At 35.8% G+C, this 24,357-nt stretch overlaps 1 protein-coding gene across 3 annotated transcripts in view; it reads left to right on the plus strand.

Moving 5' to 3' along the window:
- Ythdf3 (YTH N6-methyladenosine RNA binding protein 3) overlaps positions 1 to 20,246 on the plus strand; it is a 35,202-nt gene extending 14,956 nt beyond the window's left edge. For all 3 annotated transcript variants that reach the window (XM_028758642.1, XM_028758705.1, XM_028758777.1), the window contains 2 exons: positions 6,527 to 8,125; positions 17,839 to 20,246. In XM_028758642.1, the coding sequence (XP_028614475.1) occupies positions 6,527 to 8,125; positions 17,839 to 17,862 (1,623 nt within the window). In that variant the 3' untranslated portion in view covers positions 17,863 to 20,246. The remainder of the gene's footprint in view (positions 1 to 6,526; positions 8,126 to 17,838) is intronic.
- The last annotated feature ends 4,111 nt before the right edge of the window (positions 20,247 to 24,357 follow it).

The following is a 24,357-nucleotide window of genomic DNA, read 5'->3' on the forward strand; positions in this document are numbered from 1 at the left end:
CTGGGTCTATGCATCTCTGCCTTAACTTCTCTAGGTCTATGGATTGTACACTTACTTAAAGGTATTGTATTTATCTTTCTGTGTCTGGGTTATTTCACTCAGGATGAGTTTTTTCTAGTTATATCCATTTGCCTGCAAGTTTCATGAAGTCTTTTTTTTTTTTAATAGCTGAGTAATACTTCATTGTTTAAATGTACCACATTTTCTTTATCCATTCTTCTGTTGAGGGACATCTATATTGTTTCCAGTTTCTGAATATTATGAATAAAACTTTAGAGAACATCAGTTCGCAAGTGTCCTTGTGGTAGGATAGGCTGTCTTTTGGGTATATGCCCAAGAGTAATATAGGTTGGCTTTTGAGGTAGATTGGTTCCCAACTTTCTGAGCAACTGCTGTATTTATTTTTAAGTGACTGTACAAGTTTGCACTCCTACCAGCAATGGAGGAGTGTTCTCTTTACTCACAGCCTCACCAGTCTGTCACTTTAGTTATTGGACTTAGCCCTTATGACAGGTGTAAGATGGAATCTCAAAGTAGTTTTGGTTTGCATTTCCCTGATGGCTAAGGATATTGAACATTTAAACGTTTCTTAGCCATTTGAGGTTTCTCTATTGAGAGTTCTCTGTTCAGATCTGATTTCTATTTTTAAATTTGGAATATTTAGGTTTTTTGTATCTGGTTTCTTGAGGGTTTTTTTCTTTTGGTTGGTTTTTTTTTTTTGTTTTTTACATATTTTGGATATTAGTCCTCTATAAGATGTGGGTTGGTAGAAATGTTCTCATTCTGTAGGCTGGTACTTTGTCTAAATGACAGTCCTCTGCTGTGCAGAAACTTTTCAGTTTCATGACCCTATGTTGATCTTTTATGTTTTATGTTGAGGTCTTTGATCCATTTTTACCACAGTTTTGTGCAGATAATAAATATGGATCTGTTCGCATTCTTCTGTATGCAGCCATCCAGTTTGATCAGCATCCTTTTTTGAAGATAGTCTTTTTTTTTTTTCCAGTGTGTGTTTCTGGCCTATTTATTAAAAATCAGATGTCCATAGGTGTGTGGATTTGTGTCTGGGGCTTCAGTTAGAATGTATTGATCAACCCATGATCAATACCATGCTGTTATTATTACTAAAGCTTTGCAGTACAACTTAAAATCAGAAATGGTAAGACCTTCAATAGTTCTCTGATTGTTCCTGATTGTTTTAGCTATCCTGGGTTTGTTTTATTTTCATATGAAGCTGAAAATTGTCATTTCAAAATCTGAAGAATTTTGTTGGAATTTTCATGGCACTGCATTCAATCTGTAGATTGCTTTTGGTAAACTATGTTAATCTACCAATCTATGAGCATAGAAAATCTTTTCGTCTTTTGATATGTTCCTTAATTTCTTTCTTGAAAGGCTTGAAATATTTTTGTCACATAGGTCTTTCACTTGCTTGGTTAGAGTTACCTTAAAGTATTTTATATCATTTGAAGTTATTGTGAAATGTGTTGTTTCACTGATTTCTTTTTCAGTCTGCTTTTCATTTGTATGTAAGTAGGTTACTGAGTTTTTTGAGTTAACCATCTTTTAGCCAACTACTTTTCTGAAAATATTTATCAGCTGTAGGAATCTCCTTGTGGTATTATTTGTGTCACTTATCTATAATATCAAATGATCTCCAAATTAAGCTACTTTGTTCCTTTTACTGTTTGTATTTCCTTGGTCACCTTCAGTTTTCTCCTTGCTCCAGTAAAGACTTCAAGTACTGTATTGAATAGGTGTGGAGAGAGTGTACAGCCGTGTCATATACCTAATCTTAGTGGAATTGCTTTGAGTTTTTCTTTGTTTAAGTTGACATTGGCTATGGGCTTACCTATGAATCGCCTTTATTATGTTGAGTTCATGAAGAGTGTTAATGTCAAAGGCTTTCTTTGTGCCTAATGAGAATGAGATGAGATCACACATGGTTTTTGTCTTTTCAATTTGCTTATGTGGTGGAGTACATTAATTGATTCCTGTGTATTGAACTATCCCTGCATCTGCAGGGTGAAGCCTACTTGATCATGGTGGATGATCTTTATGCTGTGTTCTTGGATTCTATTTGCAAGTGATTTTATTTAGTTTCTTAACATCTGTGTTTAAAAGGGAAATTGGGCTGTAACCCCCCACCCCCCTTTGTTGTTGTTGACTGTTCATGTGGTTTGGGTATCAGGGTAGCTGACCTCATAAAATAAGTTTGGCAAGATTCCTGCTATGGTATGTTTGCTGGGCTCTAGTGGAGACATTTTTCTGGCTGTTATTGATTGTGTTTTTACACTTAGTGTCTAGGAATTTGTGATTAGAATGATTATAGGTCTAAGTACTGATACCTGGTTTTATTTTTATTGAGTGGGTGTTTTGTTTCTTGGTTTTTGTTTCCTTTCTGGATTTGAGAAGAGTATGATGGTTGTGTGTTGCCTAGATATGAAATTTTCTCTGCATTTATGTCCCTGCCTGTTCAGCTGGTGTGTTGCCAGGAAATGCTTTTTGGTGTTGGAGGCTAAGATAATAGGATGAGTTTGGAAGAGTAGGTCTTTTGTGATCACTTGGCAATGGAGTAAGAGAGGAAAGGGAGACTGCAGCCAGTATTCTACAGAGCTGAAAATGAAACTGAGGGTATTGGATCTGGAGGAGCAGAAAGAGGGGTGAAGATACATATTCAACCTATCTACTTCCTTGGCAGTAGTGACTTTTGGATTAGCAAGAGATGCCTGCTGGGGTTGGTGGCTGGGATAAAGTAAGAGTTCAGGGAGGGAGGTTAGAAGGGGAAGATTTGTAAGATCTAGCAGAGGAGACAGGAAAGGGGTACAGCAGGTGTTTTGTTGCAGAGCTAAGTCTGAGACTAGGAATTGGCTCTGGAGGAACATATTAAGAAGCAAAAGTCCTTACTCTCTTACTCTGTTGCCTCTAGCCTCTCTCTGTCCCCTCGATTTCCCCCCCTTCTCTTCCCCCCCTTCCACGTGGCCATGGCAGCAGGCCTCCACTTCTCTCTCTCTCTCTCAATCTCTCTCTCTCTCTCTCTCTCTCTCTCTCTGTCTCTCTCTGTCTCTCTCTGTCTCTCTCTGTCTCTCTCTGTCTCTCTCTCTCCCCTCCACCATTCCTCCCCCTTCAGTTTCTTTCCCCACCTTTACCCTCTGTCCTGAATAAACCCCCACCCCTTTGGAACCATTTGGTCTGGTGTTATCTGTTCTAACAATGCTGGCACACACTTTTAGTCTGAGCACTCAGGAGGCAGAGAATGTGTTATCTTTGGGAATTTGAGGCAAACCTGGTTTATATACCAAGTTCCAGGACAGCCAAGACTGCATAGAGAGAACTCATCTTAAAACAAAATGCAAATAAGAGTGAAGTCTTTACCCTCAAAGAGAAAGGAGATCTCAAGGCCACAGGACAGACAGGCACTACAGGGCACAGCAGAATGAGCTCCCACGGTTATATACTCGATGGGTGCTCTGTGCACTGTGACACATTTCTACAGCACTTACCACTTAGTATAAGGGAAACAGAGACTATAAAGTCATATACACAAAAGCTTAAGGTTTCTTTCTGTGTAGAGAGGCTGGAATGGGTAAGATGGCTCAGTGGGTAAGGATGCCTGCTGCCAACCTGACTTTGGATTATAGGAGTCACATGAAGGGCCAAATGTGCTGGGCAGTGGTGGCACATGCCTTTAATCCCAGCACTTGGGAGGCAGAGGCAGGTGGATTTCCGAACTCGAGGCCAGCCTGGTCTACAGAGTGAGTTCCAGGACAGCCAGGACTACACAGAGAAACCCTGTCTCAAAAAAAAAAAAAAAAAAAAAGAAGCAAAAGTCACCCCAAAGACATTTTCAAGGGGAAATATATTTATTTTCAGGAAAATCTTCAAAGTATTTTTTTATATTAACTTATAACAGTTTGGGGTGTTTTTGTTTTTCATTAATAGAACTTGCTATTTTGATTTGGAAAAATTGAACTGTGTAGTTACTTGATATGTAAACAAGTTTTATTTTTGTTGTAATTAAAAAATTACTTTCTTTTTTTTTTTTTTTAAAAGATGTATTTATTTATTTTCCGTATGTGGGTACACTGTTGCTATCTTCACACACACCAGAAGAGGGCATCAGATCCCATTACGGATGGTTGTGAGCCACCATGTGGTTGCTGGGAATTGAACTCAGGACCTCTGGAAGAGCACTCAGTGCTCTTAACCATTGAGCCATCTCTCCAGCCCAAAAAATTACTTTCTAAAGCGAAAAATATTCTAATTTAGAGAGTTAGAAGTACTGGGCAGTGATGGCGCACGCCTTTAATCCCAGCACTTGAGAGGCAGAGGCAGGCGGATTTCTGAGTTCGAGGCCAGCCTGGTCTACAGAGTGAGTTCCAGGACAGCCAGGGCTACACAGATAAACCCTGTCTCAAAAAACAAAACAAAACAAACAAACAAACAAAAGAAAGTTAAAAGCATGGTAGTTCATAGCTATTATCACAGGACTTGGAGTGTGGGAGGCAGGGAATAATAGTATTGACACCAGTCTGAGAACATGACGAGTTAAAAGCCAGCTTGGCAAGACTTTGTCTCACCAAAAGAATAATAAAAGTTGTAAGTGTGTAATATAAAATGTAGTAAGTAGTGGACAGCATAAAATAAAAGGATTCCCTTAGTATCTTATTCTTAAGGCAAGATACAAAAGTTTTTTTAAAATTATTTACTCTTTCACAATCCCCCTCTCTCTCTCTGTGTCTCTCTGTCACACACACAGACACACACACACATGTGCATACGCACGCACGCACATACATGCATGTATTCACATACGTGTACATACATACATAATACTTTGGTAATATTTCCTTCTGTTATATTCTTATCCTCTTCCGCTCTTACCCAATCTCCTCCTCCTTTTATAGTTTTGTGTATGTGAAACCTACTCCATTTAGAGTTGCGTCTCTGAGCTGGGGTAGAAAGAACACCCTTCTACCCCAGCAGTCGTTATTGCCTTCTAACTCTTTGGGGAATTATGGGTTATGAGTAGTCTCTTCCCATCTGTCATATGCTGTGGACCCTCTCTTGTGTGGGTTTTGTTTACATAACCACTGTTCCTGAGAGTTCCTAGGTATAGTAACTGTCACATGTCCAGAAGATACTTTTCACAGGACTTTCTATCCTCTGGCTCCTAGATTCTTTGCCTTCTTTGTTTGTGGAGAGCTTCATTTTGGAGAAGATGATAGAAATATCCCATTTAGTGCTAAGCACTCAAATCACTTCTTAGCACTTGGACCAGTTATGATTTCCTGTATATTAATTGCCCCCTGGTACAAAAGCTGCTCTGAGCAATGATAAAAGCATTTTTAGTTTATAAATATAATTATTCTGTCACCAAATCCATTTAGAAAAGGAACAGTAGTAGGTTACTTTTTAGGGCCTATGACCTCCCTTTCCCAACCATGGTCTTTTGACCAGGCTTCCAGTACTACATTTAAATTCTGCAGACCTAAAGTCTTATCTAAGCAGAAGCTATCGGTTACTTCTCAGAACAGTTACGTCAGTATGGCACCATTGAGTACATCTTGCCTTACATATTGGTATTACAGTTTGCAGGATCTACTGCTGGGTCCACACTTGATGCCTTTTCCCGTGTCTTTTGACTACTAGCCAGCAGAAAGGTAGAGAGGAAAGTTCTATTTCTCTCTTGATTTCTTTGTGTATTACAACCAAAAATGTATCTCCAGTAGGGGGATTTTAGCATCTGCTTCCAGTGGGCAACCAAAGAGCTCTCTAGCAATAGCTTATATTGTTTTGAGGGTCTCCCTGAGTGGTAGTGGGTGTTTTTCATTTTAAATCTGTGACTTCTGGGAACAGCAATAAGATAATGTATTTTATTGTATTTTGAAAATATAAGAGGGCAAAACAGTTATTGCATTGTATAAACATAATTCTGATTTTTTTCCTCAGAATATAACAATTGTATATTTTTTATCTTAAAGTACAAAATTTAAGTGGCTGAATCAATTCCATCATAAAAACTGGACTTTTAATTCCTCTATTTGACATATTCCAGATTTGTTTGTATGTAATTAAAATTTTGTGCCTGTAAAGCTTATTAGCACTTGGTAGAAATTTCAGTATTTTAAAATTGGGACAGAAACACAATCTTCATTTTACTTCTATACTTTCTGCTTAAAAATGCTGTAATTTATAATATTTTAAAGTTTCTCAGCCATAGTCTGACATGGTGTCAGTGTTTATAATCCTAACATTTCGGCAGAAACAGGGGGATTGTGAGATTGAGGCCAGTCTACTGTAGAGTGAATATGAGTCCAGCCGTGCAGCAAGACTGACTATGGGGTGATGGGACTCATTGGTAAATATTTCTGCGTATAACATTGATTTGAAGTTTTAATTTTATGTAGGACAGGCACATATCTTTCTCAGTCACTTAACAGTGCTTTCAGTCTTTTAGATAACCTTTTTTTCTTCTCCCTTTAAGAGAGCATTTCACTACTGATTGTGGTCTTCTGTTTTTCAGAATAACAGCTACCCACCAATGTCAGATCCATATATGCCTAGTTACTATGCTCCATCCATTGGATTTCCATATTCTCTTGGGGAAGCAGCATGGTCCACGGCTGGAGATCAGCCGATGCCATATCTGACAACATATGGACAAATGAGTAATGGAGAACATCATTATATACCAGATGGTGTTTTTAGTCAACCAGGGGCATTAGGAAATACCCCTCCATTTCTTGGTCAACATGGATTTAACTTTTTTCCTGGTAATGCTGATTTCTCTACATGGGGAACAAGTGGATCTCAGGGACAATCAACACAAAATTCTGCTTATAGTAGCAGTTACGGCTATCCACCTAGTTCTCTTGGGAGAGCTATTACTGATGGACAGGCCGGATTTGGCAATGATACTTTGAATAAGGTGCCTGGCATTAGTAGTATTGAGCAAGGCATGACTGGACTGAAAATTGGTGGTGACCTGACAGCTGCGGTGACAAAAACTGTAGGTACAGCCTTGAGCAGCAGTGGTATGACTAGCATTGCAACCAATAACGTGCCCCCTGTTAGCAGTGCAGCACCTAAACCAACTTCTTGGGCTGCTATTGCCAGAAAGCCTGCAAAACCTCAACCGAAACTTAAACCCAAGGGCAATGTGGGAATTGGGGGTTCTGCTGTGCCACCACCTCCTATAAAACACAACATGAATATTGGAACTTGGGATGAAAAGGGGTCAGTGGTAAAGGCTCCACCAACCCAACAAGTTCTGCCTCCTCAAACTATAATCCAGCAGCCTCAGCCATTAATTCAACCACCACCATTGGTGCAAAGCCAACTGCCTCAACAGCAGCCTCAGCCACCACAACCACAGCAGCAACAAGGACCTCAGCCACAGGCCCAGCCTCACCAAGTGCAGTCTCAACAGCCACAGTTGCAGAATCGGTGGGTAGCTCCTCGGAATAGGGGAACCAGCTTCAATCAGAACAATGGAACAGGCAGTGAAAACTTTGGTTTAGGTGTTGTACCTGTTAGTGCTTCACCCTCTAGTGTAGAAGTGCATCCAGTGCTGGAAAAACTAAAGGCCATAAACAATTATAATCCCAAAGACTTTGATTGGAACCTGAAGAATGGACGTGTGTTTATAATTAAGAGCTATTCTGAAGATGATATACATCGTTCCATCAAGTACTCAATCTGGTGTAGTACTGAGCATGGTAATAAGCGTTTGGATGCAGCTTACCGTTCTCTGAATGGGAAAGGCCCACTCTATTTGCTCTTCAGTGTGAACGGCAGTGGACATTTTTGTGGAGTGGCTGAAATGAAGTCTGTTGTAGACTATAATGCTTATGCTGGTGTCTGGTCTCAGGATAAGTGGAAGGGCAAATTTGAAGTTAAATGGATCTTTGTCAAAGATGTTCCCAATAACCAATTACGACATATTCGCTTAGAAAATAATGACAACAAACCAGTAACCAATTCAAGGGACACTCAAGAAGTACCCCTAGAAAAAGCAAAGCAAGTGCTTAAAATAATCGCTACTTTCAAGCATACCACCTCAATTTTTGATGACTTTGCACATTATGAAAAGCGTCAAGAGGAAGAGGAAGCCATGCGGAGGGTAAGAAAGAATCCAGTAATTTTTGTGTGAAAAACCTTCCTTATGGGTAGAGTATGTGGAATGGTATACCTTTAAACCTCATAATAGTCTATGAACTTTATTCTGAAAGGAGTCAACAGTTCAGGAAACCGAACTCTAGTCTACTTTTCTCTAGCCTCTAGTTACTGATCTTAAATGTTAGCTTGATGAAAAAATACACTTTAAAAGTTTGAAGCACTATTTTCAGATGTTTGCTATTGCTTTTGTTCTATGAGAAAGGTGGTCTGAGTGTGTGTGTGTGTGTGTGTGTGTGTGTGTGCGCGTGTGTGTGTGTGTGTGTTTTATAAAACTATAGTATATAATTTATAGGACTATAGCAGGTTAACAAAATAGATCAAGAATTTGAAATTTGGAAAGGACATTAGATTTGGTAGGGCATGGCCTTTTTAGAATTAGATCTGTAGCATTTGATTGTCTCACATTAAAGTGCCTTCTGTGAGACTTGGAGAAACTTCCTGAATTTACATATCTTTGCATAAGATTGGAATTTGGACTCTAGATAAGGCTGGCTTGAGTTAATCTCTTCAGAACTGCAATTTCATTTTGGAGAGCTGATATAAAGAGAATGGGGAGAGTAGGAAATGTATAGGGTTTTTCATACTCATTAAACTTGTTTCTTTTGAAAACAGTCAAGAGTAAATAACATCTACTATGGAAGTACTTGTGGGAAAATTAATCTTAAGGTACACACTTCTGTCTTCATGAAAAATAGCAGTGATTTATTTCTTTTTATGAACTCAGATATTGTATGACTTCTTATATATGTGCAGCAGAAGAAACTGCTTCAGTTAAAATTGAGTACTGTGGTGAATTCTGTTGAACTAAGGTAATTAGTTTCTAAACCTTAGGGTTCAGAAGAACTGGGATGTTTGTAAAACACACCTCTTTATGTATGTATTTAGTAAAGGACTTTAGCTACATTTCTAACCAGCACCCTAGGTAATTCTGGTGCTAGTCTTTTGCTATCCTGGACTATCAGAAACTGCTTTGGAGTGATGTAGACTGGTGTTCGGACCTCAGAAGACTTGCTGAAATGAATTATTAAATGTAATTAGAGTTCTCTCATAGTTAAAGGTGTTAAGTGAGGAAAATAGGAGGATCAGAAGTTGCCAGTGAGTCTTTTTAGCTTAGCAGTTAAATAGTCAGATTGTAATTGTTATAAGACAATGGATCAGGATAATGTTTTGGAACTTGGATGGTGTGGTGCAGGGAAAGATGTTTTGGGATATGTTTAAGGTTTTTGAGAAATACAGGTAGGGAGCTCCTTGATTGAGACGGTTGACAGGCAGGAGAGCCGGATCTGGGGCTTTTCGTTCTTCCATAGCTGAGTCTGTGGAAGTGGAGTAAGATTTTCTAGGAGAAAAGATAGGGGCAAGAAATACTTAGAAGCTTTTTCTTTTTTCTACCACCAATATATTTTTACGTCTGTTTCCTATGTAGTCTGAAAATTTAGTTCTAGTTTTATTTAGTATTTTAGTATATTTTTTCTTTACGAATCTTTATGACAGATGTGCTATACCTACATTTAGCAATGTATACAACAGTAAGAGAAACTTTGAATTTTTTTACAACAGTGAAAGAAACTTTAATTTTTACATTTATATTATTTCATCATTTCCTATATTTGCATCTTTCTTTTGAATTCACTTACCAGTGTTTTAGAAAGAATAATTTAGTAATGCATTTTCTTAAAGCCCTTCTAGATTAAAAGTGAATATATTTTTTTAGTCATCATACATAAAAAAGTTTTGTTGGATGTATTAGTCAGTTTAATACTATGTCTGTTAAGCAGAATACTAATTGTGAGTTCTTCCCTAGGGCCCAGGACCATCTAGGAACACGTTCTTGGCCCTGGTAATGGTGCCAGGTATTGCTTTGCAAAAACTGGGATTACAATTGTACTCCACTGTACCCAGACTTTGCTTTAAAATTTTGAACCCTTTGTAATAGAAAAATCTTTTATGTTCATCTTCTTGACATTGCTGGATTTTTTTTTAATTTAATTTAATTTTTTTTTATTTACTGAGTTTTCCCCATTCCTGGCAATAGGAGTTCTCCAGCTTGCCTTTCCAGGCAACAAGATTCCTGTGGAGGAGCCAACTTTGAATGTCCTATCTGCCATATAAAGTTTAGAATATTATAAGGGACCTCTTATTTTAAAATGAGAAGTTTCAAGTAAATTTGAAGTTGCAAGAGAAATCTATGACAGTCAGTATTTGTGTAGGTACTATCTTGGACATTCTTAGATTTGAACAGACAGTTTTCATTGTATTTGAGTAAAATGAAGTTTAATGAAATGATCAAGATTAAAAATGAATAGGATAATTCAGGGGTCAAAAGATAGTTTAACATATAAAACAGAAGCCTCACGTAGTGGTTCATGCTTTTAATCCCAGCACTCAATAGGCAAAGGTAGTTGGTACCTGGGTTTGGGATAAGTCTGGTCTACATACACAGTGAGTTCCAGTATATCTGGCACTATGTAGAGAGACCCTTCAGAAGCATACAAGTGTACACATACATATATACATACATAGATACATACATGCATACGTATGTCCATACCACACACATATAAAACAAAATATTAACAGTTTGTCTAGTAGGAAGGATTCCCATTCCTACATAATTGGAGCAGAATACTAAAACATTATTGAAAAATTAAAGCATGATTATCAGATTAAAAAGTGTGAGCAAGCAGATTAGTGGGAATATACTTTCTCTCTCTTGTGTTAGATCTTGTTGAAATTTTAGAAGTTCAAATTGAAGAAGCTAACCAAATGCAGAGTAATGGACATGAAAATATAAAAGGAAAAAGATGTAGTGGAAAGAGAAGTAGTCTGAGTTTTAAGCACCAGGAAAAAAAAAATCAATGGGAAGGATAATTATAGGAACCAGTTCAGGATCACATGTTTTCAGAAGGAATGGGCCTACCAAATCATTATCAGGTTAGTTTAAAATAAAAAAGAACAGAAATGAAAGGAGAAAATCTTTAAAACTTCTGAAGCAAAAGACACTACCAAGGCTGGGTAAGCAGGGTCATCAGGAATGTTTCCTCTCCGGCCCTAGATAGGAAAAGTGGGATTGAGGCTTCGGAGAACTCAGCCTGCATACTTCTTTTTTTGTTGTTGCTGTTGTTTCTTTGTTTTTGTTTTTTGTTTTGTTTTTTCTATTTTTTTAAGAAAGGGTGAAAGAGGCATTTCAATGGAAGGAAAAAAGTTGAAGAAATGCTGATAAATCCTGGTAGCTATTGGTAATACAGGAATAAATATCTCCCTACTCTTCCTCCTTCCCTACACACCGAGGGACTCTGAACACATTTTCAGTTATGGGTTTGCTACTCAAGAGCAGAAGGAGAAAAAGCCTAACAAACACAATGAGCACTTGATTGAGAAGGTCTTGGCAGAGGGAGGAATATGGGAGGAAAAACAAAACTGTGGATAATCTTTGTTGACACAGGTGTATTAACTGATTGAGAACAGGAGAGTTTTCTCTATACTCATTTCTTATATCTTGAGAAATGACTGTCACATAGGTTTTAGTAGATACTGCCAAATATGTAACTGTTCTAAAACTGTCCACCCCAACCTTCCTAATGCTGTAGCCCATCAGTATAGTTTCTCATGTGCTTACCCAACTATAAAATTATTTTTCTTGCTACTGTAACCGTGCTACTATTATGACTTGTAATGCAAATATCTGATAGGCAGGATATCTGATATATGACCCCCTACCCAAAGTGGTGGTGACTCGCAGATTGAGAACCACTGCCCTAAAGAATCTCTTGTGAAATGTTAATATCTTGGAAGTTTTCTTCCTTATTGCTCTGATCTCTATTTACTAGTTGTTCAGTGTTTATAATCAGTGCTGCCTGTTGATTTCTCCATTTGTGCAAATTGTAAGTTATAAAAGTTCAGTCCTAGCTAGATCATTAGGAGATATAGTGGGAGACACATGCACATTTTTATATTTCTGAAGGTAACAGTTTATTGTTAAATTTTATGGTAATTTAAGGAACAGTGCCTTAGGCATATTATTTAAAGTCCTGAGATATACTAATTTTGATAAACATATCATAAAATGTAGTAGGAATTTATAGTGTCCAATTGATGAATCAAGAATTTTAGTAGTAACAAAGTTAAAATGGCAACACAGCAGAGGAATTTAAAATGGAAATGTGAGAGGAGAGGAGATTTTTTTTCCCTGTCTTGAATTCTACTCAAGCCCAGGATCTTTATTATCTTAACTTGCTTCCAGACGAATTATTTGTATGCACTGTCCTTTGATGAAGCTCGTATAGTCCTTGAAAATGAGAAGAAACTAAAGACCTGAGTGTATTTGTCTAGTATTAGTTTTAGTTGCTCACCTAGTAATAGACTATTTAGAAATTAGAGTATCTTTTTATTAGAAATTCTTCTGTCATAGTGTTGAATGAGTCATCTGTTTTATATCCTTTATAATCTTACTCTTATAAATCCAACTAAATACATCAGCAAACAATTTGGTATACAATTTTAGTATTTTTTAATTTCACCTTTATATTTTTATGTGTGCTAGTGTTTGGCCTTTGTGTATGTCTGTGCAAATGTGTTCAGTTCCTGTGGAGGCCAGAAGGTGGATCAAATCCCCTGGGACTGGAATTCCAGATGGTTTGAGAAACAACATGTAGGTGCTAGGAATTTGAACCCAGGTCCTTTAGGAGAGCTGCTGTTAACCACTGAACCATCTTTCCAGCCCCAGGTTTTAGTCTTAATAGCTGGCCTATTTTTGCTTTTTGTTGCTGTGATAGAGTATCTTTTAACATTTTGTGACATTTTTTAATCTTTCTCTCTCTCTCCCCTCCCCCCCCTTTCTCTTTTGTCTTCTTTTCTCCTCCCTTCAGCTTGTGGTGGTTGTTATATTCTAGTGCTCCATTAAAGGGAGCTTTTGGGAAATGAATGACCTCTCTATCTCTAGTTCATCAGATTAGTCATAGATCTTGGGAAAGATATTTCCTTCCTACTTTAATTGTGAATACATATCTTTAAACTGAAGAGGATTTCAATTAATAAGTGTATTGTTTATCTCAGCAAATTGAGGACCATAGGGATTGTGGGGTTTATTTGTTTTTTTAAGGCACTGGTTCACTCTGAAGTTGCTAATTACTTTGTAATTCTGCCTCTGCCTTCCACTGTTGGGTTATTGGAATGTGCCGTCATCCTTTTCAGTTTTATAAACATAAGATAATACATTTTCTAACTTAACCAAAGAAAAAAAATTTCATTTTCCCTCCCACCGACCCTCCCTCCTCTTCCTTATGCCCTCTTTCTTTTGCTCTTCTTTCTTTTGTTCATTTGTTCGTTTGTTCGTTCATTCCTTTGTTTGTACTTCCTTTGACATAGGAATTCTTTATGTAGCCCTAGTTACCCTAGAACTCAATCTGTAGACCAGGCTGGCCTGAAACTCAAGATATTTACCTGCCTTTGTCCCCCAAGTGTTGGAACCACTGCCTGGCCCAGAAAATATTTCATGTAAAGGAAATTATGTATGATTGATTCCTCAGGGTAAATTGACTTGGTACTAGACCAAATTTCTTGGCTTTAGGGTAGTACTTTTTTTTTTTAATTCCCCATCTGGAGGAATATTTTCTGTCTATGTTAGCTCAGAAATGAATACTGATAGTTAGGTAAAGGCCTGCAGTTTCTTTTCCTTTTCAGTTCTGAATTTATGCTATTACATGCACCAAATCTTGCTGCTGATGGATCACAGTACTTACTGTGTTATCTCTGGTTACCAAATAGCATAAAAATCAGTGACTGACACATCTTGCAGATTTTTTTCTTAGAAATCAGGGCAGAGTTGGCTGGATTTTTAGTTTTAAAATCTCTTACAAAGTGGCAGTCTATGCTGAGCCTAGAGTATCATCTGAAGACTGAGAGATTTGCTTTCAGAATCATGTCATTTTTGGTATAATTTAGTTTAAGGCATGCTGGACTGAGGGCTTGTTTCCTTATGAACATAAGCTACTTGTTTCTAGGCTAAAGAAGCAGTTTTACTGGTAGAATGCCAGTCCAGCATTCAGGAACACTTCATAAAACAATGCTTGGTAGTTAGTAATAGGCCTGTAATCTCAGTATTCAGGAGGCAGCCAATAAGGCAAAGGTAGGAGAATCAGGAAATTAAGGTTGTCCTTGACTATCTAGTGTTTTGAGACCAGTCTGGCATACACAAGACCTGGTTTCAAAAAAGAAGAAAAAAAAAAAAAAACAAAAGAAACACCAAACCAAACCAAAGGGTAGCAGTTAGGTAGACAGTAGAAACATAAATAAGCAGTATATATCTAGGTAGGATTAAAGCTTCTGCAGCTTATTTACAGAAGTGACATCCTATTTCTGTTTCCTTGTTCTGTTGACTAAAAGGAAGTATTCATTGGGTCTGGTCCACGTTTAAGGGAGAAATTGATTTCACAAACTCTTTAATACAGAACACTGAAAGCCGTTTCTAAAGCTACTTGTCATAATTACATTTAATCTTTTTCACAAATGAACCATATGGTTAAATCAAATTATGGTGCCTAATTTGATATATGATTTTCCTGATTATTTTAAAAGTAATTATTAGATACTAATTTTGATTTGGAACCTGAAAAGATATTAAATTCTTAATATAAATATTTATATTTGGGACTAAAGATGTTTCGTTGGATAAGAACACTGGCTGGTCTTTCAGAGGACTCAGATTCCCAGCACCTGCATGGTGGCTCATAACCATCTACAACTCCAGTTCCAAGATGTCCAATGTCTTCTGGCTTCTGTGGGTGTCAGATACCCATGTGCACAGACCGCATGCAAATAAAACACCAATATTTGTAAAATAAATATGTGAATAACATTTTTTGTTTGAAAGTATAAAGTCAAGGTGAGTTTCTTAGATTTTGGGTGATATGGCAAGAGATGTTTAATGCATAGAAAAGGTGCTGAAGTAGTCTACAGTAGGTGAAATTTGGGAAGAATAGTATAGAATTTGAATAAAGTTTGAAAAATCTGTTGATACATTTGTAAAAATCTTTATTCAGCAGACATCCTTGAGCAAGCTGTGGTTTATTAGACACTAAGAAAGAACAGACTAAGAGAATTTCATTAAATAATTTAAGCATCTAAGCATAGGAATTAGATTTTGCTATATTAAAGTGTATTAAAGGATCATTTTAGAAATATTTTAGCCATTTTTGTGTGTGTTTGTATATGTGTGTGTGTGTGTGTGTGTGTGTGTTTACTTTTGAGACTTAACAGTGAAGCTCATGCCAGCTTCAGACCTGTTTTGTAGCCCAGACTGGCCTTGTATCCTCTGGTTTCTAGCTGTAGCCTTCCTAATAGATGAAAGAACTAGGTGTGGAGTGCAATCCCAACATTAGAGAGGCTACACACAATGGCTACAATATTTATAAAATAATACTTTAATGTTCTTTCATTTTACTGTTTTTCCATTTTACTAATATAAGTAAAATTCCCATTTAATGTCTATAACAATATTATATGTTAATATATGTTTATGCTATATAAAAATCTGTATATATTGTAATGTATAATAAGTATTATAGATGGTTATGTACATAAGTATTCCTAGATGCTCATAGGAAAAGATTCCACCAGATTTTACTAACTTGCTGTAGTGTTCTATAATTTCTAATTGAAATTGACTTACTGGGTCCTGGCAGGAAATTTTCAGTTTACTAAGGGAAGCTTCCACTCTCTTACACTTTTGAACGTTTGTTTGTTGATAGTTTTTGAGAATTCTACTAACAGACATAGCATATTCAAGTCAACTCACTTCACCTTACTCTTGAATGTTTGATGTTCTTAATTCTTAAACATGTATTTGCCATATTTGTTCATCAGGTAAATATTGAATGAAAGGTTACCAGTAGCTGCCAAATACATCTTTACTTTGTAGAGAACACAGTATCTGTGTCCTATTAGGAAACTGTTTAGTTTTCATTGTCTTGTTAATTCATTTGTAAGTATTTTTGTGTGTCTTTGTAAATGGAATTTAAATGTTCAGTTTGTTTTTAATTGCTTACTGTTAGCTTATGTTTCTTAGCCACTCATTCTGCCAAATTCATGCATTAGTTGTATGTGTGTGTGTGTATTCACTTGCCTATGCATGTGGACGCCAGAAGTTGATGTCAGGTGTTTTTCTTTATTCTCTGCACTGTTTTTGGGAGAGACACTTTTTTTGATCCTGTATAACACTTCTCCCTCTCCCTCCCCCTCCCCCTCCCCCTCCCTCTCCCTCTCCTCCTTTTCCTCTCAGCTGGACAGTCATCATGTGGCATTCTGGGTTGCTGTATGATCATATACCTAATCTCAGTTTTCTCTGATTTTTATATTTGTTTGATGCGCTTATCTGTTTTACTAAGAAAAACATGCTACATTCTCCTATTATAAATGTTAGCTATTTCTTGTAAGTCAGTCTAGTATAAAACTACTTTTAAAAACTTGTGTGTACCACTTAACATCTTTTAAATGACCACTTCTGTCCATAGCAATAGCTTTCATCTCTGACTGTTGACCTTTGTCTGACATCATTTATTTTGTGTTGTGTTTGTGTTATTTTAACTTTTCTTTGTACTTGTATTTTGGATTTATTTCTCATAAATATGTAATGTGAGATTTAAAGAATTCTTACAGTTTTTATTTTTCTGGATCAGTGTACCTTTATATTGACTCATGTTATAAAAATGTAAATAACTTATTTTTACACTTATTTTCTAAGAGCTTTTATTCTTCTTTTCTCTTAGACTAAATGAGTTTTCTTTTTTTCTTCTATAGTTTTCCTTGCTATCTCCTTTTCTGTCCCTTGAATTGAAAGTAATGCTGTTTATAAAGAGAGATGCACTAAGTATATAATCTGTGTATTTTAGTGATTCTGTAAAAGTTGATTATAGTTCAAACTGAAACATCTAATTTTTAAAAATAATAAGTTATCCTAATTGTTGTAACTGATTACCTGTCATACATTTCTGTCTAATGTAGTCTTAAGTAGTTTACCCTCTAACTTCTCCTCTCTCCCTGTTCCCTCTTTCTCTTCTTCCCCTAATATAGCTAACAACTCCTTGAGAAACAGTCTTAGACCTCCTTTACTCTTGATGTGATAAGTTAGAATATACTGAATGTGAGCATAAGGAGAAGACTTTTTAAATCAAAGTCATTTCAAAATTAATACCGAGCTCCTAATTTAATGTACTTTTAATTTAATTCAACTTAAGTCTCCATTGTAGCCAGTTAATGGCCTTTAATTTGGTATACCACACATCCAAACATCACTGGAAGGACTCAAAAAAAAAAAAAGCATAATGTTCTCATCTTAAAGCATGTAGTAAAATAAGGATATAAAGGGGATATAAACTATCTTGAAATAGCCCTTTGTCTTTGGAGTTATTTATTTAAGATGTTTATAGTGATCATCTCACTGTGATATATACATATATGTGTGTGTATATATATAAATATATATATATTTAAAAATATATATTTAAAATATAAATATAAAATATATATTATATATATTCTCACATATATATATATATATAAAAATATATATTGAAGTGCTGTATCTAGAGATGATTTACATTGTATGTACCTATAGTTAAAGTCATCTCATAGTGATTGTATTTTGTTATATTTTTCTTTCAGGAGAGAAATAGAAACAAGCAATAACCACCATGTGGAGATGTCCTATTAAAATGACAACACTAATGATGTAGACTCTGGAAATGCCTAATAAGTCAAAGAAGACGTTATTACAGTTTTTTGTTTTCTGCTTAAGGTGACATCTTTGAACTCTTTAACATGAAATTGATTCTTCTTGTAATGGTTTTCATCAGCGCATCTGCCCTTATTCTCTCACCAAACACACTTGAGAACTGTAACTTCATCAAGCACTTTGTGTCCTGAAGCTTTTACCAGTACCTGCTGTCTTTTGTAATTATGCATCCTAGCTAAGGCACAGAAGACTGAATGAATTGCAAGAATTCATTAACTCTTTGAATTTGTTAAGTACTAACAGTTATCCATTAGAAGTGGTTCAATGATGTAAGAGTCTCACTGCTTCAATCTTTTCATTGTTGTAGTTTTTAAATTGTCGATTTTTAGCTATTTGACAGATTAAAAGCAAAATAATCATGCCATATTTAGTCCTGGAGTTCAAGTCTGAATGTTTATGTGAAAAATTATTGTAGCAAACTTTTAATATGGCAAAGCAACCTTATGCTCTATTTTAGCCAAACAATACATAATCTAAAATTATATATTAGAACATTTCCCTTGTCTTCAAACCATTTGATGTAACAAAATATTGATATGCAGCCTGGTACACTTTACCACACCTCCTTCCTTTCCAATTATATGTACACTGAGACTGTGCGTTGGTTTGAGGGATTATTTTGTTTCTACCACTTAACGAATCTCAACATTTTGAGTAAATGTACCTCAGTCTATTCAGACTTTTTATGACCTTTATAACTACACTTAAAACCCTTAAATTCTATTTCTGGGTGTTTGCGAGCCTGATTGCTATCATGAAGTAAAAATTTATTACTCTAGGTATTCACTAGATAAATATAGTTCTTGTTCAGTTAGCATATACTATTTCTCTACTCTTCTCCAGCTTTTGCAGTGTACTGGCATCCTTAAAATACTTTGAAAATACGGCCTTGATCCATGAATTAAATCAGTATCTAAGTGAATGTGTTGATGTTTTATTGATGAGATCTATATACGTGGGAATACAGTATATATCTGGGTATTCTTATAGTAATCTTTTTAACATCCTATTTTTTTCATTAATTACATATCAACATTAATTTTGTATCTTGAAACAAATTGATTTTGTATAATTGAATGTGTTGTGCATCTGTATTTGATTTGATGGCATAAGGTTATGAAAATAATGTCCTGCCCCTTATATTACTGTTTTGAAAGGAGAAAGCTATGTAGAATGATATGTTGAGGGTGAAAATAGCAATACAGTAGGTTTGAATGTCTTTTTGATCTGCATTAGTTCATTTATGTTTACATCGTACTTAGAGATATTTTCATTTGCTCTTGTCTTTGCTCACTTCAATTTGAAAGCCTCGTGACCGATAGATATTTCTCTGAAACTTTGATTTATATAATTTTTATACAATGTTTTAGAATGTACAAATACTGTATTTTTTTTTATTAAAATGTACAGTATTTGTAGATGACCATAGCTACTTCACAGTTACTTGTTAGTCCCAGTGTAGTTATGTCAGTGTTTACTGAAGGGAACACAAAAATATTAATGGTATATTACAGAATGAAAACTTTCTTAAAGGAAAATTGCACCTATTTTACCTTTTTGAGACTAAGCCATGAAATCTTGTAATATGTCTCTTAAGTATTTATAATGAAAGTTGGCATTTGGGTATAGTCAGCACAGCAATGTTCTATATCCTTAAGATTGTATAAGTAGGACATTTAAAGATGACACATGTCATTCTGGAGCTCCTACTAGAGAAAACTGTAAAAGGGTGACCTTGTAGGAAGGAGCTGAGTTCTCCCCCTGAGGTTCTCTTTTTCTTGGTGCTTTATTAGCAACTCTGGATATTTTTATAAAACTAGATACATTATAAACTAATTCAGTCTTGTTTAATTTACATTAGGTTTTATGTAAGAAATGCCATCGAAATACCCAATGAGCAGGCTGATTGCAGTAGACTCAGACAGGGCCAGTGAATCTCAGCTGAGAGTCTATTTGTAGTGAGGAGAACATCCCAGTGCCTTTAACCTGAATTTCTAATCTTATGTGAAATGGGTGCAGCATTCCTTTGGACAAAAGCTTCCACTTGGTAATTTTTGTGTTTTTCTCACTTTAAGTATTCCCCAAAGCACCAACTTTCTCTTCCTTCTTGGTCAGTCAGTATATTGTAAGATTATTTTCCATTAAATGAAATCATTACAGGTTGTCTCTAAAGTACAACCAACAGAATGTTTCTTAACTGCGGGGACCAAAAGGGAGAGACTCTGAGCTCTACAAGAGTATATATATAATAAAATGTTTGAATAATATTAAATTAAGACATTATTGGTCCTGTGATTTCTTGCTTAGTGTTTTTCCAATTTGTCATTTGAATGATTCTTACTAAAATTATTTTATGTGGGTATTTTATTTTTAATGGTATTATAGTTCGTATATTTAACAGTAAGGGGGAAAGTAACCAAAATTAGTATTCTTTCACTATACATATTGGTACTTGAAACTTCCTTTAAAAAATCAACAAAAACTCAACCGTTTAGTGCTTAATTCCTCATTTTAACCTGTGACCTTTCTAATTGAAAAGCTGTGTTATTTTTGACTACCATGCATGTGGGGTTAAGCTGATGTTGAAACAGTTTGCAGTAAAAAAGAAAAAAAAAAAAAACCTTAATCAGCTTAAGTCATTCAATCATTTCAAGTGCGTTCTGCATCCTTTAAAATAAGTTTGTGAGATTTTAAGAGAATTGTGTTTTCATTAAATTTTGTGTATTTTTTGTTATGCCATGTAAATTCCCTTTTTCCTATAATTAAAGGAAGGGTATGATGAAATTATTAGTTCATTTACATTCACGTGTAGCAGTTACATGAGAATTTAAATTTTGTCGTGTTTAGGTTTGTTCATTCCTGTGAATGATGGTACAGTAGGTGAGATTTTTTTTTTTTTTTTTTTTTTGTTATGGTACCAAACTCATCATTTGGTCCTCTTTAATCTTTGAGGGTTTCAATAAAAATTGTTCACTCTAATTTGTGTTCTTTCCTTTTTAGCTATCTTTATAAATATATGCTGCCTTTTGTCTATTACTCTTTTCCTGACTGACAAATGCATGTAAGTTCCTCATTTTGGTCAGCCATTTAAATTAAGTGAATTAAAGGCAGGGAGGATAGGATCCCTAGGTCTAATCAGCCTGTTTACTTACATGTTCTCAATACTTAAGATAGAGAAGGCCCTTTTAATTGTATTGGTGCCAGCTGTCTAAGAACCTATCATTTGGCTCCAAGGAGTGCTTTTCTAATGGATTTTACATTATCCTTTAGAATTAATGGAGTTATGTGATAGGATCATGGTAATTCTGGATAGTATGTTGATCATTAACAGCTCTCTGTAAAGCATTTGTTCAGATGAGAAAACTAAAAATTAAGTTTTGTGTTTTCAAAACTAGTTGTTTGTATACAGAAATCACTGCTGTGTGAGATGCCCCCAGTAGCTGCTGTAGTATCAGGAGTGGCTATTTGGTGATCTCTCCAAGAGAATGTATTTCATCAGTGTACATAAAATTGAGGACAATCATTATTCACCTATAGTTGGAACTTAATTACTCTTCACTGATCTTGCGTCTTAGTGTTGGATTTGGTGATTCTATTCTAGGAACTAAGGTATACTTACAGTTAGAAGTTAGTGGTTCAAGGTAGTTATCTTTACTTTCTACTTGTATAGTACTTACTATTCCTAGTACATAATCTCAGGAGTGTAGTAGATTTTTGTCCCTGCTAAAATGACAAACAGAATTCTTGTGTACCTATTTATAGTGGTGGTAAGTTAAGTACAGCTTATTCGTAAGTAGTGTACCAAAACCAGAATACATGTAATTTTAGTTACCTATGTAATATTGGAGCTGAATGTTAGTGAAAAACTATTTTCATGAGAACTTGTTAGTGCCATCTTACTTCGTCCTCCACAGAACATGCGTTTGAAGATTCCATATATTAAACTGTGATGTTAACGTACTGTACAGAGACACAAGATAGAACTTCATCTAGGGCTGTAGAAGTGAGACACTTGAATTACGTCCAACTGATGGGGTGGAACTGAGCCAGTCTCTCTGTCGTTAGCCAGCAAATAGAACACAGTTAACACAGTCCATTTCTGAGATTCTGTAACATGGCTAAATTAGATGCTTAGTACTATAGGCTATAGGAAGTCTAACAGTGTCAAACATTATCCCTTTGAAAACAATAGTTTGGCCACCCATATGATTTGTGTGTTGTATTCAAAGTATTGAACATGTGTCCCAGAGACATCCAATTTTTTTTCTTCTTCCATTTCACAATATCGTTTTATTATTTATAAACCAGATTAGAACTGTTTATAGAAAATTTGGAAAGTCAGTAGCCAAAGTTCTTACCTGCATTTTACCCATCATCTCTCATAATTCTTGATAACGTAGAAATTAATCAGTTTTACAGAAAGACTGGAAAGAGAGTAGCCAGTAGTCTTACCTATTTTGTACCCATCTCCCACTATTCCTGATAGCCTAGAAATTAATGTGTATGGATTGTTTATTGGTAAACTGTATATATTAGTTTTTTAGTTTTTAATCTCATGTCCCTTTTGTTGGGATCTCATCAAGAATACCATGGCACTTCTAGCCTTCATGTCTCCTTGGTTGAAATGATTTCTTGGGCTTCTGTTTGATGATGATGATGACAGTGTGTAGAATGTTCCTCTTTTGGAATCTGTCTGGTAATTCTCATTTATTTGGGTTATAAGCTTTAGGGAGGATGACTACACCTAGTCTTTTTTTCTGTTACATATCATGGATGCATTCAATAACATGACTGTTGATGCTACACTTAGCACCTGTCTAAGGTGGCATTTGTCAGATTTGCTGTACCTGAGGTTACATGTAGAGTCTGGCATATTCTTTTTAAGTACTCTACTGCTGACCTAAGCTTTCTCCTGTCTTCTGAGACAAGGACATGGTAGCTGAATGACAGCTTGCTTGAACTGAGAAGCACACCTCTGGGGTTTTTCTATGAGAGAAGGCTTTTCCAGAGAAGATTCAATAATGGGCAGGACTAACCCTGAATGTGGGAGTCACCTAGTCGACTGAAGGCTCAGATGGAACGAAAGGAGGAGGAGGTAGAAATGGATGGTGTTCCCAGTGACTACCTCTCTTCCCCACTCTTCCCAGGTTCTAATAACTACTGTCCTATGCTCTAAGGTCATGTGAGATCATACAGATTTTTTTTAAACTTTTCTATGTCTGGCTTATTTTGCTTTATAAACTTGCTTTGATAATTTTTTTTGAACATTCTAAGAAGATTTTTAATATAATGGCCGAGAATATGAGCTTTGGAGGTGGTAACTACCCAACTCAGTTTATATTTTCTGGTGCCTTAAGAGAATAAGTAGTAAAATGATAATAACATTTCAAAATGGTTAAAGGAGCTAATACCACCATGAGTTTCTATTCTTGGGCTTACTTTAAGTCCTCAAATATTAACTATCTTTTTCTACTTATGAAGAATTTAGAGTCTGTTGTACCTTTAGAAGTTATTTTAGGACAATCTTTACTGAAGGAGTGCAGCTTAGAGGCTATAGTCGAAATGGACTACTTTCTGGCTGCTTTATTGAGAACCTGAGAACAATCACTATAGTATTACAAAGCTTTGTTATATCCTGTTTGCTACATTTTCTTTTTAGTGGGTGGGTCTTTCTGGCCAGATCCTTTGGGCATGGACTCCAACCCACCAGCATTCCAGTCCCAGGTACAGAGTCGTCAGGCTTCTAGACATAAAGAAAGATGAGAAGGAGTTGGTGTCTGAGAGTGAGAGCTTACGCACAGTTAAAGGCAGTTGTTTTAACACTGCTTTGAGTAACTGTCACCTATAGCTTCTCTAAGAAAAGTGTATTAGTAATTTGTCTTGTTGGAGCTGACTTTAAAAGAAAGGTCAAACAGACTTTTGTAAATATGGAGTAAATATAGAAGCATATGGTTAAGAGAAGCCCATAAACAACTGAAGAACTCCCAGAAAGGAGAGTAGAAACATGTCTTTGCCTTACTACAAATGCCCTTTTATGCTGTCATTTAAATATGTAGGCAAACTATAGACTCCTGTGACCAGTCACATTTCAAAGCTGAAATTAAATGTGCCTGTGCTGTTACATTTGTCACCAGAGGAATCTTGCAGTTTTAGATGGATGAAGCATTTGGTATACTCATAGGGAAATGTCACCTTATTCTAGTACTAAGAAAAATACCTGCTTGCAAATGAAATTGTTACCTTCATTATAAAAGGTATGAATAGCAGTATTAAACACACTATGTCCAATAAGCGTGCTTTTACTTAAACTCATTGGCTTAATTGGCTTTATGTTGTCTGGGAAGTGCTTTGACCTGAGATTCTATAGTTGGTGTCCCGTATTCTTAATT

The sequence above is a fragment of the Grammomys surdaster genome, unplaced genomic scaffold (genome assembly GCF_004785775.1).
Source record: "Grammomys surdaster isolate TR1022 unplaced genomic scaffold, NIH_TR_1.0 62, whole genome shotgun sequence".
Classification (NCBI taxonomy): domain Eukaryota; kingdom Metazoa; phylum Chordata; class Mammalia; order Rodentia; family Muridae; genus Grammomys; species Grammomys surdaster.